Source organism: Meleagris gallopavo, chromosome 14 (assembly GCF_905368555.1).
Source record: "Meleagris gallopavo chromosome 14, MGAL_WU_HG_1.1, whole genome shotgun sequence".
Taxonomy (NCBI): domain Eukaryota; kingdom Metazoa; phylum Chordata; class Aves; order Galliformes; family Phasianidae; genus Meleagris; species Meleagris gallopavo.
This window is the reverse complement of record NC_139417.1, coordinates 5,461,455-5,481,517: the sequence shown is the minus strand read 5'-3', so window position 1 is coordinate 5,481,517 and position 20,063 is coordinate 5,461,455. Positions and strand designations below refer to the sequence as shown.

At 37.1% G+C, this 20,063-nt stretch overlaps 1 protein-coding gene across 1 annotated transcript in view; it reads left to right on the top strand.

The window, feature by feature from the left end:
- NUP210 (nucleoporin 210) overlaps positions 1 to 20,063 on the top strand; it is a 61,112-nt gene that overhangs the window by 6,951 nt on the left and 34,098 nt on the right. The window contains exons 2-14 of the mRNA XM_019620031.2: positions 733 to 869; positions 1,456 to 1,587; positions 4,223 to 4,319; positions 5,755 to 5,905; positions 8,462 to 8,594; positions 9,377 to 9,535; positions 10,006 to 10,074; positions 10,352 to 10,458; positions 11,456 to 11,596; positions 12,792 to 12,929; positions 15,177 to 15,332; positions 18,143 to 18,341; positions 19,547 to 19,692. Coding sequence (XP_019475576.2) covers positions 733 to 869; positions 1,456 to 1,587; positions 4,223 to 4,319; positions 5,755 to 5,905; positions 8,462 to 8,594; positions 9,377 to 9,535; positions 10,006 to 10,074; positions 10,352 to 10,458; positions 11,456 to 11,596; positions 12,792 to 12,929; positions 15,177 to 15,332; positions 18,143 to 18,341; positions 19,547 to 19,692 — 1,765 coding nt within the window. The remainder of the gene's footprint in view (positions 1 to 732; positions 870 to 1,455; positions 1,588 to 4,222; positions 4,320 to 5,754; positions 5,906 to 8,461; positions 8,595 to 9,376; positions 9,536 to 10,005; positions 10,075 to 10,351; positions 10,459 to 11,455; positions 11,597 to 12,791; positions 12,930 to 15,176; positions 15,333 to 18,142; positions 18,342 to 19,546; positions 19,693 to 20,063) is intronic.

Here is a 20,063-nt window from a genome sequence, read left to right as displayed (position 1 = left end):
ATTTGTCTCCCAAGTTTCTCCAGTGCTTCCAGGCCAAGTGGTCAGTGTTTGCCCAGACTGTGACTGGTATCACTTAGAAAGCTGAGTGTATTGAGATATTTTATGAAATGAGTATGTTGTTAGTCAACAAGAAAGCTGTCTTCACTCCTTTGGATTGGTTGGTTATACCAGCAACAGAAGTAAGTAAAATCAGCCTCCGAATACGGGCATGTGTGGTACTGCTGTTGGTTTGCAATCCACCTCCAAATCTTTGCTGATTTATAAGATATTTCTCATAGATAAGAGGTAGATGTTTTTGAACCTCCTTCCAAGGAAAAGTCAGAATCCAATTAATGTCATCATCTTTACCAGGTGGGAATCTACCAAATGGTTTAGATTGCATTTGTCAGACAGGAAATTGGCTCCATCAGAACTGTATTAAGTGATCAGGCCGGAGGGTTTGTAACTTCGTAAACAGCTGGAGATAGCTCTTAAGAGGCTGAATTGCACCCACCTGTGGAGTTGTCACAGTAGGAGAACACCGCTTTTGTCTGCCTTGGCTCTGGTGGGCTTCTGGTCTGTGCTTTTCCCATTCTCAGGCCAAACTTGCTTTTGCTGAAGTCCCTGAGGAGCTGTTGCAATTCAGCTCCAGTGAAAGTGTAATGTAAAGTATTTTGATGGCTTTATGCTAGCCTTTTGCTTTCTCTATGGCTGTAGTTAAAACACTGCTAATACAACTATTTAATCTTGTAGGTCATCCACCAGGCCGGAGGTCGCAAGCATAGAGCCTGCAGATCAGGGTGAGCGCCAGTGTTCCCAGAAAGCTGTTGTGCAGGCACGGTCCTCACAGCCCACACGTCTGACAAGTATCATCTTTGCTGAAGATACAAGTAAGTTCTAACTTTTGTTAGGTAATTAATTAAAAAATAATAATACATGGAGGTGATGGTTGAAAACAGCTTGTCTTTTAGAAGGCTGGAAATTGCCTTTATGTCTGTCAGACAATGTACCTGCTTAGTTTTTAGAATGATAGATATGCAAAAACAGATGGTTGAATAATTATCTTGCAGTCACTAAATCATAGTGACATAGGATTTTACGGTCTCTGGGTAGCAGTCATTAAGTTCTCTAGGATGTGAGCTGTATCTGACAATTGCACTGAGCGAACACTTAATATATACTCAGAAAATGTCTGTTACCGTTACTGTAGTTGGAAATGAAAAATGTTTAAGATTTTTTCTAAGTGAGGAAGGGAACTGTAAAGGAGGGAACTGCTTCTCTACTCTCTCTACTGCTTGTTTAGCCAAACATTTGACCGAGTGTTTCTTAGCCAAGGTCATGACCTAATTTCACTTCCTTCAATGGCCATGTCTTGCACCATCAACTTAAATTTGAAGTGTATTTTGTCTTGTTACTGATGTTGTTCGGATGATGAGCACATCCAGTGCTACTGATTTTGTGTGATTTCTCTTGAAGTGACTGGACAGGTTCTTCGTTGCGATGCTATAGTTGATATAATTCATGGCATACAAATCGTATCCACAACAAGAGAGCTTTATCTTGAAGATTCACCTCTAGAGCTAAAAATTCAAGCTTTAGATTCAGAAGGTAAGCAATTTATTATCGCTGAAACACTTTGTTGTCTGATATATTGAATATTAAAAGCCAAGCTGAGTAATCTAAAGGAAGTTTTCTGGATAACTTATTCAATAATCTATTGATTTTTGTTTAGGTATAAAACCTACATGCTCAACTACCTGAATAGGAAAATCAAATGCTACTTGATTTCCAATGTTTTTTCCCTGCCTTTTTTCCTTATTTGCCCAGGACAATTCATGGTAGTGCTAAGAGTAGTTTTGAAAATTAGAATTTAAAGTCAGTAAAATAAAGATGTCAGCTGTTAGCAATTATACCTTCAGGAGTAAGAATATGATGTAAGAAGTTGCAGTACTTGTTCTGTTGAAATATCATGTTAGGATTTAACTAAGCTGAGGATTCTGAAGAAGTCAGTTTTACTTTTCTTCTCTCTTTTTCCTTTTGACTGTGATAATCTAAATAATTTTATGAAGGGACATTTTGAGTCTAACCAAACATCTAGCAGGACATTCAGAGATGTTAAGGACCAATCACCAGTCCCTTAATCATTACAGAAGCACTCATTATTGGGAAGCATAGTTTAGGCTCATAAACGTCAGTGTATGTGGCTTAAATCCGTATTTATTAAGAGCATGAAGCTTCTGCTCTTCATTGTCTATTCCATCAGAAAGAACTGTGGTACTGGTTTAAAAAAAATGCTCTTTTTCTACAGTCTGTTTTCATGTACGCATGAACACTCTTGCAAACTAAATGATATTTAGGACAGCTAGTGGGAAGGAAATGATAGGTTATAAACAGCTCTACACGCTTGACTTGTTCATTTAGGGTAGTTAACGAGCCCATCGTGTATCAGTTTATTTGTAAAACCAACATTACCAGATTATGTGTGGCAGTATGCTAATAATGTAAATTTCTTTTTATACCAGATTCTTGGTTTGATATTTCTGCAACTTCTCAAGCGTGCTTGATGGACAAATTTCCCTTGGACACTATCCAAGTTAGAGTTTGAACAGGAGCAGAGGTTTAACAGCCAGAATGAACCTTTACTTTAGAGTGAAAAGAAGCTGAAGGAAGTTATTTATTACAAGCTTTAGGACTAAACATCCCAGACTAAGTTTCAGAGATTGGAAAACACTCAAAGCTTTGAAAATCAGTTTCTTTTAATCGAAAAAATGTTTTTGATGAAAAGATTTGCAGATGGGAGAACTTTGGACATCTTGGTCAGTGAGTGTATTTCTCCACTGCCCCTCTTATTGGAGTAAGAAAAAGTGTAATACAGCTTCGCAAAGCTAGAATTTGCATCATTAAAATGTTAAACTTGACTACATGTTAAATAGTGTAATTCCAAGCAATTTTAATTATATTTCTATGTACATTTGGAGTTTTTTGTTTAAAATCCTATTTATTTGGGATTTATGGCTATATGAGACCTGTTGAGTGCTGGCCTGAACCACTGATTGAGCACCTGGTGAAGGGACCCAGTCAACCCTGGGAGCACAGGTGAAGGCAGTTCAGCTGTGTGACAGGAAAGAGTGGAGCCTGGCTGTACCTCTCTTAGACCTCTTTTAAGGGTTAATAACTGCCACTGGGGAAGGATCTCTGGTTGGAGATCCCTTCTTGGTGGAGCTTTCCCTGCAATCTTCAGGTACGAGAGAGCAATCTTTTCCCTTCCTTTATAGCACCTTTCTGTTGTGCCAATCCTTTGTTGTTACACTTTTTCCCATCATATTGATCTGTCCATTTGCTACAATGGCTATCTGTAATAAGTTGTAATGAGAAAGTCAGTGTAGTACACAAGTTGTATAATTCTGTCTTAATCTTTTTGTGGCCTTAAGATATTGTAAACCTTAAAGTACAGTAATCTGAGAATACATTTTCTTTGATTCTTATTTTATTGTAGTTGCGAACAACAAAGGAAGGAACACAATTGAAAATATACTTTAAAATACAGTAAATGCTGATGTTTATTTGTCCCAGTGGACACTGCAGTTCAGAGCAAGACCTACCCTGAAATTATAATAAAATCCTTCAGATTAGCAGCTCGTTGTACTTAATTGTAATCATGAAATATCTTTGCTTTGTCTGTTTATTCCATTTTGCTCCTTTTTAATGTTTACTATTTTGCAGTCTTTTAGTTCAGCTTTGTAGAAAAAAGGTGTTAAAAAGTGTAGAAAGTGTAGTTTATCAGTGCTATGATCTCATGTTTCCCAAAAGGCATCTCAGACCCACGTTTCTAAGTGAAAGGGGTTGGGTTTTTTTTGTTTTGTTTGTTTGTTTTTTTTGGGGGGGTTGTTTGTTTTGTTTTTTTGTTTTTTTTGTTTGTTTTTTTGAGTCCTGCCAATATTCAATAGAAAGGTTTTTGTAGTCAAAGGGGTGGCTGGTGCTGAGGATATCTTGGGTGCAGCTGTCTCCACTTATCCTTCATTCAGCCCAAATCTAGTGGCTTCTGTGAAAAACAAAATGATCTCGAATTTGCACTTGTCAGTGAAGCAAAATAGAATGTGAATTCTGTAGCTAAATACTGATAGAATACGGACAGGGTTCCTCCTAGGGATAAGAGAGAATTCTAGGGGAAACAAAAAGTTTTGTTCCAGGAGGGCTATATGGGTGTTATTAATTTTGTTTCAATGTAATTGTTGGTTTGTAGGAAACACTTTCAGCACACTGGCAGGGTTAGTGTTTGACTGGACGATAGTAAAAGACACAGAGGCTGATGGCTTCTCAGATTCTCACAATGCATTGCGGTAAGTTCATTTATGTTGTTCTCAAATATAAAAAAAAAAAAAAAAAAAACTCCTGTCCTTTAAGTTTCTATGTAAATATTTCCCCATTTCTAGGCAGTTTATCCAGTGGGCATCTAAGATAATGCTTATGTGTTGGTTGGAGTATGTGTTTATGTATTTTTGTTGTTTGTTTGAACTGTCCACTCAATAGCCTGGGCACTTTCATCTCTATTTAATTTAAAAACTGATAGTGCTAATGAGCAGGTATCTCCAGGTATCTCTAATCCAGTAACAAGAGAACGAGTATTGTGCAAAAAATCCAGAAAGGGGCTCTCTCAACTCAGATTGCTTCAGGTGTCAGTCAACACCCAGTGCTAACGTTGAAATAGCTTTCAAAGTAACTAACCTTTAAATGAGAAAGGACCAAGAGGCTGCTTGCAAGCTTGGTACGGCTCACAAATCACTGAATTCCATCTGTCAAGGCAATGAGTAGAAAGCACGCACTTGATAACTAAGTCATGGTGCTTGCTTCATTACCAGTTCTGGCTCTGAAAATAAATTGATTGGAAATTAGAAGTGCTCTTTTTTTTCCCCTAACTCATTAATGAGTTTAGTGTTTTCCAGTGTCCTTGTATAGTTGGGAAATACTGTTCTGTCCATTTAAAGGAGGTGGAGTTTTTGCTCAGAAGTCAGAGAGCTCATCTGTGGCAGCAGTAGAAATAGAGATCAAGTTGTATGGTTTTCTTTGCTCCTGTGTTTCTCACCAGATCACTTCATGCCTTGTTTTGTTTTTGGCTTTTTATTTATGTGCTCTGCCATTTTGTAATGTTGATTTTATTTTTCTAGTTTTCAGCTTAAAATAATGGAACTAAAATGGCTTCAAACAGAAATGTCAGTTTCCGCCTTTATTAAACTAAATCAAATTGAGGACTGCTCAACATTTTCTTGTTGTATTCTGACAGTTTTATCTTTACACTGACACCAACATGTTTTAAATAAAACAGAGTTAGTACACTGGAATCCTGTTGTTTTTCTTTTTTTCTTCCTAGTCATTTATTAAATGCACCCAAGTTTCTTTATAGAGGTCGAAGTTGTGTTCTGGTTTGTTAAGCTGTTGCTTTTATAAACATAAGCTGTGGGGTCTTTCACATCTGCTGTTCCACAGTAATGCAGGTTTTTTTGCAGTCTACACTTACTGTAAAAACTGAGGAACTGTTATTGAAAACGTGCAGTTTTCTGATACCTTTTGAAAGCTGGCAAACAAGCTTCAAAAAACTTATCAGTCACATAAATTAGCTGCAGATATATTCAAGAATAAGTAAAATTTGGATATCTGGTCCAAGGCAGACATCTTAAATTTGCAAAAAAACATGGAAATAGCTGGGAATAGATGGTGGTGTTTCTCTACTGGTTTATAAAGATAGGTTAATTTTTATGCTCGCTTTTTGCCTTTCAGAATACTCAAGTTTTTAGAATCCACTTATATTCCACCCTCTTACATATCAGAGATGGAAAAAGTTGCCAAGCAAGGAGATACAATTTTGGTGTCTGGAATGAAAACAGGGAGTTCTAAATTAAAAGCAAGAATACAGGAGAGTGTCTATAAGGTAAGAAACTTGCATGCGTCCTATTTTTTAAATTTAGTCTCGCAGTTCTCTGTTACAGGAGTGTAGTGCTGTATTGTTTCCAATAACATCTGTTGCCATTGTGGATATCAGTGCTGCATCTCAGTTCTTACTGGATTGACTCCATAATCTGTGTCACAGAAGGTGCTAATTTTGTTCTCTGGAGCTTGATGCAATTACCTTGGTGTAGCCAACTTAACCCAGCACAAGTGCCAGAAATTGTTCAGAAACCTGACTCTGACAAAGATCCTGTGTCTGAGGAGCACTCTTCAAATGCTTCTGTGAGATTTTATTACTGCTGCCAGCCATTTGTCTTACACATCTAATGAGGATCATGCTTATAGTAGTAATACATCCAATAGGTCTTTCTGTTTCACTAGGTTTTGTTGTTTTTTTTTTTTAACTGGAACATTTTAGGTCTTTTTTGAATTAATAAATAACTGGAATGAAAATTGCTATCTTGGATGTACTTTTGTTTCCTATTGTGCGTGCAGTGACCGTCATACAACTTCTTTGTGTTTAATTCTACTTTGTTGGATCTTGGTTTCCAAGATAAGGCTTTGGAATGGAAATGTCAGTGCTACAGGAGAGCTCAACTGCTGTGTTGGCAGTTTTCCCAGCACTTATAGAACCATGATAGTTCTTTCTTTGTAACAGTGTGACTGTTTTTCATTTAGCTCTGGTAACAGAAAGTAGAACCATCTCAGTTGCTTGTAAATTTTAACGGGAATACTTGGCATTTTGCTGCTATCAACCTCAAGAAATCTTTGTACACAACATCGTGCTTTCTTCTGAAGTTCATCTCATATCTGCAATCTGGTTTTGAGGTTTTTGTGTTGCTATGTTTAATGTTTTTGCTTAAGCTAGAATTACCTAATCCATACCTGTAAAAATTGTTCTATGAGAATATTCTAGGTAATGCTAGTAGAAATAATAGAACGTGTTAAGAACTGTGTTTTTGGTAAAGTTCTGCCTTTGATAAGTAAGTCAACTGAATATAGTTGCCTTAAAATTATGCAGTATTAAAGACGAACTCCTTATTGATACTTTCTCTTGAATGCTTCTAGCTTAATTGTTTTCCCTTACATTTTTCTGAATTAATTTTGAGCTGATAATGGTAAGTGTAATTGAAATGCCATTACTTGCATTTACAGTTCTTTGCTTGTCGTTGGTAGTTCATTTAAATCTTTCACTGCTGCCAGACTGCATGTTTTCAGTGAGTATCCCTCAAACAACTGCAGTAGAATTTATACAGTTGTCTGTTGTATTTCTAATGTAATAAATCAGTGAATTTGATACAGACTATGTAATGAAGTTATAAATAATGTTTTATGGAGGCATCTTTTTTTACAGTAGGGAAAGTAAATTTCAATGTCTGAATAGTGGCTGTGCTGCTGTGTATCTGTCCCAAGTATTTCTGTGTTCTCCCAAAAACTAAACCAAAATTATGTCCAACACAGACTTGTTTTTCTTCAGCCTTGCATAACGTTACCGAACCGTGCATAGATGGGAATTGTTTCCCTCTTTTAGTTGCTGGGGAGACTTGTGGTAAAAAGGGAATAAAGTAAAAGAAATGGTTTCTGGAACGTGTCCAGAAGAATTTCATTTCACTTTTCTTTTTGAACCATGTCCAGATGATTCCTCCTTGTATCCATTTCTCCCTTTGAAAATGAGTAGATAGGGAATGTTTGAAGTACAAGACATGGTGCATTAATGCTTACAGATAATTCTGAGACCATAGCTTCTAGATACTGTATTGTTCTAAGTTATCAACCAGCTCCTGATGCTAAACCAGGAGTTGGGGGGGAAAAAAAAAAAGACTAAAAGGGATGAAAACTTGTGCTCAAAACTGTGGCAGTAGATGAACGCAGCTAACCCACTAGTGCTAAAGCAGCTGCATAATGCCATGTAGGGTAAGTTTTCCCAGCAGTATCAATGCTGATGCTGGGAAGATATCAGAGCAGATTCATGTGTCAGCATGGCTGGCTTCTGCCAAGCAAGTAGTGGTCAGGCATCACTCTGCTTGTACCCATCTGGGGCTCAAGAATGGTGTCTGGTGCATGTCAGGAATGGCAAGGCTCTACCATCCTCCTGGCACAAAGCAATTGAGTTTCCAGTTTGTGTTCACTTAATGTTACAGGTTTTCATCACTAAGATAATTGAGCAAAGACAGCTTTTCTTTGAGTGCTTTGATGATTTTTTCCTTTTTTAACAAGGAAAGAAAAAATCCCTCCTTACCCTCAATCCTACTCTCCTAGTTATCTTTCTCTTGTCATTTACGTGTTAAATTATTAATTCAGTTGCTTTTAAGGGCTTGCATAGATTTGAATAAGTTTTCTTGTCTATTTTTCATTAACTTATTTTTGCAGTTGACACATGGGGTGGACCTATGTACATTTCTCTGTCTGTGCAAATCTTAATACGATGAGCTAATTAAAGAAAGAAATGCTTTGAATGTATGGGTTTTAAGTTATTGCAGCGTGGTATGTTTCAAACAGGTGAATTGTTTTTCTTTTTCTTTTTCTCCTCCATCAATAGCATGTACCTCCAGCAGAAGTCAGATTGCTTATACTGGAAAACATCCTTTTAAATCCAGCATATGATGTTTATCTTCTGGTGGGAACAGCAATAAAGTACAGAGTTCAGAAAATAAGACAAGGGAAGATTACAGGTTTGCCCTGTTTTTTTCTTTTCATTCTTTTTTTTTTTTGAGATGAGGTATGAGTTTCTCACTGCAAAGAATTTTTTAAATAGGTTTAGTAGCTTTGTTAATATTTAACATTGTTTTTCTAAATCCCGGTGATGGAGTCGTTCAGAATTTCTCTCACAAAAATTACACCTTTAGAAAGTGTACTCTCACAGATTTGTTCAGGACACAAAGCTGAGGGCAACTGAAGGGTTGGTGCCGTAATTCTGATTCCACATGGACAAAGAAACTGTGTCTGACTTTCTTAGTTAAGCTGAATTGAGATTAGTGCCTTTGCTAACAGGGATTGTCCTCTTGACAAATGAATTTCTTGCACTTCTGCAAGAGTTGGTCAGCTGGCTTTACCTGCACTTAAACAAAGAAAACTCTAACAGCTAGATATGAAGTATTTTACTAGGCCTGTCATCAGTTTGTAGCACAGGATGAAGCAGCAGAAATTATCGGTAACTTGTAGAAGGTAATGTCACCAGTTTTGAAGCTGGGAATGACTTAGATGTTAGGTCTCAGCAGTGGGTGATAGTAGTTGGAAATTACTCTTCAAAGAAATGCAAATAAAGCAGGCAGCTCATTTTTGTGTGTGTGTGCATGTGTTCATCACAGAAGTGCTATTTTTACAAGCCATTAAAAATACTAATTTAATGCATGTTCTAGACATCAATAAAAAATTAATCAGCGATAATTAGCGGCATCCAAACACTGACATATTTGCTTTTATTGTTTCATATGTTGTCTCGTTTTATGTCCAGAATTAATGATGCCGTCTGATCAGTATGAGCTGCAGCTCCAGAACAACGTGCTTGGCCCTGAGGGAGACCCATCCTGGCCGGTTGCCAGGTTGGACCAGGAAACATCTGTTGTAACTGCAATGCAGCAGGGACAAACTAATCTCATACTTGGACACAAGAGTATCCTTCCAAGGTGATGCTTTTCCATCAGATCCTTGTGGCAGGAGACAAACTTTGTTCCCTTTGTAGATAGAAAGATAAAATGGTGTGTATGTGTCCCAAAAGCCTTGAAAATCAGGAGCACCTGGTGGGGCCATGGAGAGCAGTACAGCTGTGAATTCCATCTTAAAAGAGCAGCCTAATGCCTTAAGATTCTCTAAGAAATTAGGCTGCAAAAAGATCAATGAAATCATGCCTGTTCTTCTCAGTCAGTGTGGGAATGTGATGGGACTTGATTTAACTTTTGTATTTAGAGCACTAGATTCTCTAGTGCAATCTCTGAAATGCTCACTGCCTTTTCTGGGTGGCTCGGGAGATGCTTGTTGTCAGTGTAGAAGTAGCTTCAAATCTCTCAAGAGGTACAAGGAACCACAGGAAGATGCTGATCATGACTATGTCAAAACTTTTGTATTCCTTTACTGAGATTTCAGGTATTCGCATGCAAGGTGTTTCCAGGCTACCAAACAGCACTATCTATGTTGTAAATCCTGGTTATTTAGGTTGGTACTGGCATAATTTTCCTGATTGCTTAATGTAATTTGTTTTTGTTCTTCTGTTGGTGTTTTTCTCTGTACATGCACCCTTTTGTTTCTTATCTAACTTTATTTTGGAAAAGTGTTTGTGAAATGGATTTAACAGTAAATGTTGTGCTTTCATCTGTAATAAACAGCTTAAAACAATTAAAGGACATCTTAAAATGTGGGCTAAAGCTAGAATTTTAGTGTTTGTGTCCATTACATAGTTGGTCTGTACTGTTCAATATTTCCTGTTTTGTAGGATTTGCAGTTCATCCAGGTGACAGATGGGTCCTAGAAACAGGCAGATTTTATGAAATTACAATCGAAGTGTATGATAAATCAAGCAATAAGGTGTATTTATCTGATGTAAGTGAGATGTTGATATACTTCTGAGTGTCTGTCTCCTAAATCCTTCTTTAAAATTCTCTAAGCACCTTCTTTACACAGAGCTATGACTTTCAAAGCTTGTTGTTTCTTGCTTTTCCTTTCCTTTTTCTTTTTTGATAGAAGTGTACTGAATGATTCATGTGAAAGTGACCATTAGAGTGTAAGTACTGTAGAAAAACTGGAAGAAATGTGCTTCAAATATGTAGCATGCACTGTGCACTGGAAATTAAATTTGTGGAGAGCAGTACTAATGCTGTACTTGATTACAGCCCAAAATAATTTCCTCCCTTGTAGATCTTGCAATCTTTCTTATTCTTAATGGGAAAGATACAAGATAGGCTTATAATACTCTTGAGGAACTTGCAGTTTCCTTGCAATTGATTATGGGAAAAGCGTTGACTAGCTAGCTTTCATTGTTTAGGTAGTCAAGGAGATAAATTGCACGTATTGGTACCAAACGTATGGCACTCCTTAAAAACAGTAACAAAAATATTGAAATAGTTCATTTGCAAGCAAAATAATTTAATTAAATGATAGTTGTTCAGAATATTGAGTTTCTGATTCTTAATTTGTACTTATTTGCTTCTTCAGATGTAGATCTGATTTGCAGCCAAATCTCAGAAGAAGTGTGTTAATTGTAGTATATTCCCGTGGTCTTCCCATTTTGTATTTAAAGTAATTTCTTAATATTGTCATTTTAAAATATGAATTTTTAGTGCTAAATATTGCTACTTCTATGTTAACTTACATTTCTTGTCATTATCATAAGAAGTAATTATTTTCTGTGGGGTTAGTGCTGTGTCTGAAAGGCAGAGTTTCGTTTTCCTATGGAAAAGTTCTTAGTTTCAGATGAGCTTCTTTGAACTGTGTTAGTAAGTAATTTTCTCATTGATTTATTGCTATTATATTTATGGCTCTCTGCACAACATTAATGCTAATTTCACATGGCAATGTTTATTTAATTTTATGATTTTAGAATATCCGAATTAATACAAAGCTGTCCGAGGAGTATTTCGAGGTCCTGAAGTCATCTCTGAATGGGTCATATCATTATGTGAAAGCAATAAAGAAGGGTCAGACCATTATTGATGCTGCATTGACTTCAGTAGTGGATGAGGTATGTCTCTACAGAAAACTGTACTGTTGTTTCCAGTAGGCTTAAAAATAATTTACTCGCACAGTAGAGACTTAGTAGGTGGCAGACCTAATAGAAGAAAAGATAAAAATTTCCTGGGTTTAAGTGGTTGTTATTTAAACAGATTGTTTCAAATTCTAAAGTCCTTACTTCAGGAAAACTGTCAACAGAAAATTTGCTTGAATAAACACTGTGGGATTTTGCTACTAAATGGATGGCAAACTCCTGTTACACTAGCAGTGCACAGCACTGATGTATTTTTTCATGGTAGATCCTTTACGTGGGCACATACCATATCCTTGTGTAGATGCAAAGGTCTTCTCACATTCTCTGAGTGAATGTCACAATTTATTGTGGTGGGATCATCAGTGTCAAACTTTGGCCTTCTTCTGCATTCAGTTACATTTGGGAAGTTTTCTTTCATTTGGTAAGTGATGTTAAACTGCAATGAAAATCTGCCAAACAGATCAGCCTAAAAATTTCTTCAAATTAATACTCATTAACTTTCTGCTAGTTGGGCAGGCTGCTAAATGTATGGCTAACTTAGGGCGTGTGATGTGGAAGTGATTTGCTTTTGCTTGAAACTTGGAAAGACTGAACATTTCAACCCATTTGCTGCTCTTAATTATCCTTGAGTAGGATTTGGTTGGTCCTTGTGTGTGATGGGCCATACTCTTTTACTGTGTCAGAGAGGTCCAGTAACAACTTGTAAAATTTTCATTCAGGACTCCAGCAAGAAACAGTACGTTGTGCAAGAAGGTTATAGGGTGAGAATTATAGCAAAGTTATGAAGTTACAGAGGCCTGTGTTCCAGGATGGGCTGAGATTCTTCATCCACTTTGCAGAGTGGAGTTAGCAAGGACTAAATGGAATTGAGGAGTTAACAAATTAGTTTTCTAGATGATGCCTCGAAAAGCAGTAGTGGGAGTGTGTTTCTAATTGCACTTTGCCGTTAAGTGAGTGTGGACACCTGAATCTTCATAGTAATATTACTCATTTAATACAATAGCATGCATAACTGGAATGATCTGACTGACTGCTCACAAAAGCTGTTCATGAAGGATCCTTAACAACTACTTTCCTTTCTATCTGAGATGTTTTAAGTGACTTCACTAAAGGTTATTTATAGGATGTGCAGTGATGTCATTTGTGATTCTTTGCTGTTCCTTTTTTGTAGGATGGAGGTGTTCATACATTACCAGTTCCAGTGCGAAACCAGCAAGATGTTGAAATTTATGTTCCAATAGTTCTTTCACCCAGCATTTTGACATTTCCTTGGCAGCCAAAAGCAGGAGTCTACCAGTATACGATACAGGTATGCCAAAGAGTATCCAAATGCAGAAAGCATTGCTGAAGCAGATGCAGTGAGGCCTGTAACCACTTTAACTACTTATGTAGAACTGACTTTGGATTCTTCATGCACAGTGAATTTTATTTGGTAGAATTTTGTTGGATGCTCCTTGCAGGAATTAATGTATATTACAATTAATAAATATTCATCCTTTTACCTCTATCTTTTGCCCACTTTCTATTTCCCCTCACGTGTGCTCAACAGAGTAGTTTGGAATTGCAGAAAATATCCTAGGTATAAAACTCTGTAGTAATAATTGAAGATTGCCATTCTCTGTGTAGAGGGATGGAAGTACGGAATATGAGGAGACCACAAAAACCAAGCAAGATGAATGAGCAACACGCTGCCAACCTTTGCCATCAATACCCTTCACTCTCAGTATATCTTATAATAAAAAGTGTCAGGGAAGGCAAGATGGCTTCATTTATAGTATTCCCTTCTAAAGGGGCTTTTTTTCTTACATTTTTTTATGCGGTGTCTTTGCTCCCATGTTGCCTTTCATAGACTTTGTAAAGCAAGTGGCTTGTCCTTTTGTGTATGTATTGCAGCAACCCCAAGATCCTGCACTCAGGTGTTTCGTGCGCAGTTCCTGCCTTTGTTTCAGTATGAAGAAGCACCGAGTTTCAAGTCTATCTTCAAGTAAAGAGTGTACAAAAACAGGCAGTAGGACTGGCGGTGTTTAAAGTAATAGATTAATCTCCTGAGGATAAAATGGTATTCCCTAGTGTAAATCTGAAGTTATTGGCATTTAACTGAACCTTCTCCTCCTCATCTGCTTTTTTGTTTTGTGAGATCAGTTCTGCTTCATTGGTGCTTCATGGGTGCTATACCCAACCATGCCAGCAGAGTGTGGTAAAAATTCTAAGTACAAATATATACATTTTCTATACTTCATAATTTGCACTAGAGCCCAGCTGGTGGAAAGCAAACGAGCTTTTTCTGTTTTCCATCTCCTTTACAATACTTTTCTCACCTTATCTATATATAATCAAATTTCTCACTAGAGAGCACTAATTCATGTTATTCAGATAAGCTGCATCAATAGTCTTACTTTCCTGTGATATTTTTCATTTTAAAAGATCTTTCTTTTCCCTCCCAACATTTATATTAGTTTGTATTTACCAAAACTGAGAATACTTTTTCAGTCTGCATGTTCAACTGTACTCATGGTTGTTTACAGTAGCACACAGCTTGACTGTTGTTCCAGGTTGTGTATTAGCTTTTCCCTTCTACCCGATAGTTTTTGAGCCAGGCTGTTTTGAATTGGTGAACAGACTTGCTGAAAATAAGGTGAAAGGGATTTTTGGATCAAACAAAATTCCGTAACTCCTTCCAGATGGTATCAGAGTGACTTTTAGCTGTCTGTTTTTATTGGTTGTTTTGTTCATATCTGTGCTAATAAGATTGCTTCTATTGCTACTGCTTATTTAAAAATTAAATAGTATGAAGATGTTTCCTAACCTGCGTGGCAGAAGTGAAGTACCATCTTGTGAAATTCAGCACATGGATTTCAACACAAAAAGCTGTTTAAGAGCAAAAGATATGTGTAGAAATTTCCTGTGCTTGCCATGAGCACTGTGAGGATCATAACATTATTTGCATGGCTGCAGGTAGATGTGCCTCTTTAGCATAAAACAAAGTAGTAATGCAAACAAGAGATGTAGATGTGTAGATGTTTTTTCTTTTTTCTCATTGTCCCATTCATTCCCTGCGTACCCCTCTTCTTTTCCCTTTAGATCCTTAACAATTTCTATTGGCAGAAGCTAAAGAATACAAAGTATCAGGTTAGCAGCTCTGAGATCCTGAATTGTTGGGTTGGCACTTTGGCTGTCAGCAGCAGGAAAGTAGTGGAGTTTTCAGAAGGACAGCAATCCCATGTGCCAGGCCTCTGGTGTGGCAGCTTGTGAAATGATGTGCTGAGTCCAAGCAGTATCAGTTACAGAGGGCTGTCAGCATCAGATTTCTGCAGCTAAGGGATATATTTGGGTTAGCAGCACTGGTGAGGAGATAGGCTATGTGGTTAAAGAAATCAGAAATAAATTGAATAGGAGTGGTAATCTTTTCATCTTGTACTTGATCTTGCTTATTTGAACGTTCTGAGGGGTTATTTTACTTATTTCTTGAGTAATAGCATTGCTGTTCAGCATGTTCCTGGCTTCTCCTGCAACGTAATCAAAGCCTTGACAGCCAGATTTTCTCTCTGTTTTCTAGGCTCATGGTGGAAGTGGAAATTTCAGCTGGTCCTGTTCTAACCAGGCAGTTGCTACAGTGACAGTCAAAGGAGTAATGACAACTGGAAGTGATATTGGCATCAGTATTATTCAGGCAATTGATGTTCAGAATCCTTTGCATTATGGTGAAATGAAGGTAAAACTTTATTTTCCCTCATTGCTCTTGAGTACAGCTTTTGGAAAGCAATCTAACCAGACAAGCCAAACAAAAAATGCATTTTGCAAGATAAGAGGTGGACTTAACTGAAGTGAACCATTGGGTAAGAAGTCCTTCAATAGAAAATGATGATGGGTATCATCAAGGTGTGCAAGGAAATTCCTGCCTGAAAAAGTGTCTGGAATGCTATACAACACCACATAATAACATAGATACCAAAACTGGCCAAGGAAAAATATCTTACAGATGCAAAGAAGAGAATAAGAATGAAAAATACCCATTCTGAGATGAATTTTGCATCTCTGCATGTATCACATTCTATTAGCATTTTGTCATGGTGATAAGTGTATGATGTAAGGAAAAGACAAGAATGGTGTATGTCATCTACCCACAGGAAAGTGTGTGCAGGGATAGGTGAAGAAGCTGCTCTTGCTACCAGTTACTCTTAAATCTGCAATTTTTGATACCTTTTTTCTCTAAAATGTTACTGAGAAATAACACTTGGGAAATATTTCAGTGTGTCCTTTGGATACAGATCATTTTTGCTAATGAAACTGTGTCAATGCTTACTCCCATCTAGCTGTTCGGAGTTGTCAGACACTTAAAATGGCAAAAAGCTAAAATTACCACCATTTGATAATTACTGCTGTGACGTAGCGCGGTGCTGCCTTCATACATTCAGGCATTTTAATTTGTGCTTTAAATGTATACCTTGTGCAAAGAGCTAAGCATTGGAATGGAAATTGGACTGAAAAGAGGAACTTTGCTCCTGACCTCTGTAAAACTAAGAGTTAGTGTTCTGAGCATGTGAGACTCATCGGGATCCAGAGATGCTTTGTCTAACTGTGGTCGTAAGTGAAATAGGTTTGTTTATGCCAAGTGGACACCACTGAGGCCAGCAAACAACCTCCATCTGGCTGAGGCTTCACAAAAGTGGTGTCATTGTTTGTGATGGAGCACAGCAGTTCATTTAGGAAGCATATCTTACAAGCCCTGATGCAGTGCACCTTCTTCCAGGATACGTGCTCATCATTTAGCAACTGGTGGAACAAACTGATTGTATCCAATATTAGTTATAGTAAATACTTCATAATTGCAATGTGTTGTTATGTGCTGCACTGCTGTAATTGATAAAACAGAAGCACAACATAACAGTTTCTTTCAGACAGTGTTAAATGTTTTTGGTCAGGACTGCCAAATTTGTCCCATAATGAAAAGAGTGCTATTTAGGCAGGTTCCTTTTTTTTTTGTTGTTTTTGGTTTTTTTTTTTTTAGTATGCATGTTTTAGGAAATATATTTCCAAACCAAGTTTTACTTGGAACTACTGTAGCTACCAATGCTGTTTTTGTTGTTACTGTGTTTGTTTTCTTTTGGTTATAGGGGCAAATTTGCACTTATTTCTGTGCTTGGATTAATTATGTCAATTCTAAAAGATGGATTTCAGATAGGTATTGAACTTCACGATTAAAATAATTACTCTGGTCTTTAAAACATATTTATATTTATACAAGCTTGCTCCCTGAACAACCCAGGCTTTAGCAATGCTGTTTGTTAGCAGCGTGACAGTTATCAGCCAGAAATGCAGAAATTAGGATTTTCAGTTGCAACTTCTTATCCTCGAGCATAAGTCAAAGTCTGAGAGTCAGGAAAAAAATACTTCTCTCTATGTGAGCTTTCAGAGCAGTGTATTGCATAACCTGAATAGGTTATTTTTGAATGCCTTTGTCCTTGTGCTCGGAATTATATTCTTCATAGAATTACTCGCAGGAATTGTATTTACTAACTTCAGTGAGCAAATTTTAGGAATATTTAGCTGTGTTCTGCAAAGGTTACAATTTTAACTCTGCCATATGATGCAATATTCCATCTTTCAAGCTGTTTGCAGTTGGTTAGGGAGCTAAGAGATCACAAATGAAACACTTTGATCATAGTGATTGTTTTGAAACGTGCAGTCAGTCAAAGATGTATTCTATAACATTAGTGGAAAAACTTGCAAATTAGAATAACAAATAACTGAGTTAAGAGAGGTTGTCAGCATCAGATATGAACATGAGGATCGATTTCTGCCAGTCTTCTTTTAGGAAATAATCTTTTTGATTTCGAAAGTATCTCTGGCATAAGGATTACTTGCTGATGCAGAAGGTTGTAAGATTAGGCATTAGAAATCTGGTTACTTATTTTAGATTCCTGACCTTAGAAGGGGGAAACTTTAAGCCCTGGAGACCTTTAAAAATGTTTTGCCAACAGAAATGCACAAAAATGAAAATGGAAATATTATTTTGGAAGAATGGGCCTTTAGTCCTCTGAACTTGTACAGATGCGTTGCTGTGAGAGGTGCAGGCTGGGGAGCCTTGCTAACTGTGAGTCTAGCTCAGACGTTTATACTGTGCAAGTCAAGGTTGGATACTAAACTGACCCAGGTGGGGATGATACCTCTGGCAAATAACACACCTTGAACCTCACTTTACGGTTAATACAGCAGAAGCAAGAATATTACAAGTACTGGTAGAGGGATCACCAAAATGATATGATCTTGAAATCTTAAGGGATAAGATCACTAAAATAGCAACAAGCTTTTCGTGTTTTTTTCCCCAATACCTTTCTGTGTCGGGTAAACACAACAGCAAGTTAGAAACTGGGAGAAATTACTTTCAGCCATTAAAGGGAATTCAGTAGCTGAGAGATGTCTACAAGAGTTAAAATAAGGAGAACGTGTTGGAATCTTCTTTTTCCTGGTGCCTTTTTGTAGATTTTATACCTTGCTGTCATATGTTTCTTTCCTGTTCAGGTGTATGTAACTGAACCTAGCGGGATGGAGTTCATACCATGTCAAGTTGAGGCACGGGTTGGCCAAATGTTGGAGCTGCCTCTGAGGATTAATGGTCTAACCAACATTGAAACAGGCGAGATAGTCCCATTAAGCGACTGTTCACACTTTGATCTAGTTGTGGAAGTAGAAAATCGTGGTGTGTTCCAACCACTTCAAGGTGATTTAACCCTTTTTCCCAGGTGTTTCTCTTTTAAATCAGTGTTTCAATTGCTGTGTGTTCATAGATATATGCTTCACCTATGGGCTCTGGATCAGAGTAGATACAGTTTTGTTTTTGAAAATGTTTTTATTTTTATGTAGAGCTTCTTTGATATTTCTGACTTCTTGAGAGACTCTGAAAGCATTTTGGCAACTAATTTATTGGAGAGTGTGCTGTCTGTTATCTCTGTTCTGATGCAGAATTTTTAATGTGCTTCTATAACAAAGCTGATAGTGTTTGAGATACATTAGAAGATCTGCCATGATGCTAAAATTAAAAATTGTTTTCCCCTGTTTGTTCAGAAGTGCTTTCTGAAAGCACTGAAAGACGCTATTGTTTGCTTGCAAGGAATTAAGTTGATCAGCTGATAAATTCTGCCAAAGCTCTGTTTGTTAAGCTCATTACTTAAAAAAAAAAAAAAAAAGAAAAAAAGTGTAGTGAGTATAGAATATGCTTGTTATTTTCAGAGAATGCTATTAGTATTTCTGGGCTAAGTGGGCAGTGAGCAACACAGTTGTTCCTGCATCTGCTTAATTCAGTACGTAATTCAGATGTACCATTGGATTTTTGCAAGTATCTCTTGTATGGAAGCTCTTTCCTGTGCCACCAAGCCAGTAAAACCAGTCTGTGTTGTACCATCTGTTTGTCTGAGAGGCAGCTATTTTAAATATCAGTGCATAATGTGCTGTTGCACTGCACATTGTTTTGTTTTTCAAAAGGGGAAAAAAGATCCCCATGCTCAAAAATGTTCTCTGAGTAAGCATGAAAGTAACTTAACCTCAGCTAGAGAGAACTTGAACTGTAGGCATTGTGTTTTGTGCAGGAAAGCTTGGAAAGCTTGTTTGTGCTTAAACACCAGGCTCTTCTTAAAACAACAAAATGAAAATACTGCAGTAAGAGCAAGTCACATTAGTTTACACCAGAGAAAAGATTCATGACCTGCTTTGGACAATGGGAAAATAAATAAGTTTTGAGATGCTTCAATAAGAATTGAATTTGAGATGGAAGACAGCAGTGAGCATTTTTCTTATTCAGATGGAAAGTGCATCTCTAGTTCACTTCTGGTAGAAATGCTTTCGCTTAGAAAAACCACGTAGAGCTAAGGTTAGAGTGCCTAGGCATTTGTCTTCAGTGTATATTTGTGTTCTTAATTTGTTTGATAGGAAGACTTAAACCAACTGCTGATTTTTGTAGTGGAGTCAGAGTGAAAGCTGAAACTCAAGGATACACAACACTTGTTGTTAGTTACACCCACGCTCACGTCCGCCTCAGTGCTAGCATCACCATTGCTGCTTATCTGCCATTAAAAGTAAGTCTGATTTATTGGTTTCTATATCAGTCCATACCTTTAGGTGATGAACTGCAATTTGATATTATGTAAGTAAAAGGTTAAAAAAAAAAAAAAAAAAAAGGAAGTGGTGAATGGTTGATTAACAGGAAAAAAATCATATGGTTTGTTTTGGATCATTGTGTTCCAATCTCCCATTTATGAGACCACGTTTATTCATCTGTATGCTAGTAAATACTAGCAAGCCCCTTGGGGCATTATAGCATGATTTTCCACATATAATTTTAAGACGTAGAATGATTCTAGATTACTCAATAGACCCAAAATACATTGGCTGGAAGGATAGATTAAGTGCAATTTAAAAAAATGTGTACTTATGTTTTATGTGCTTG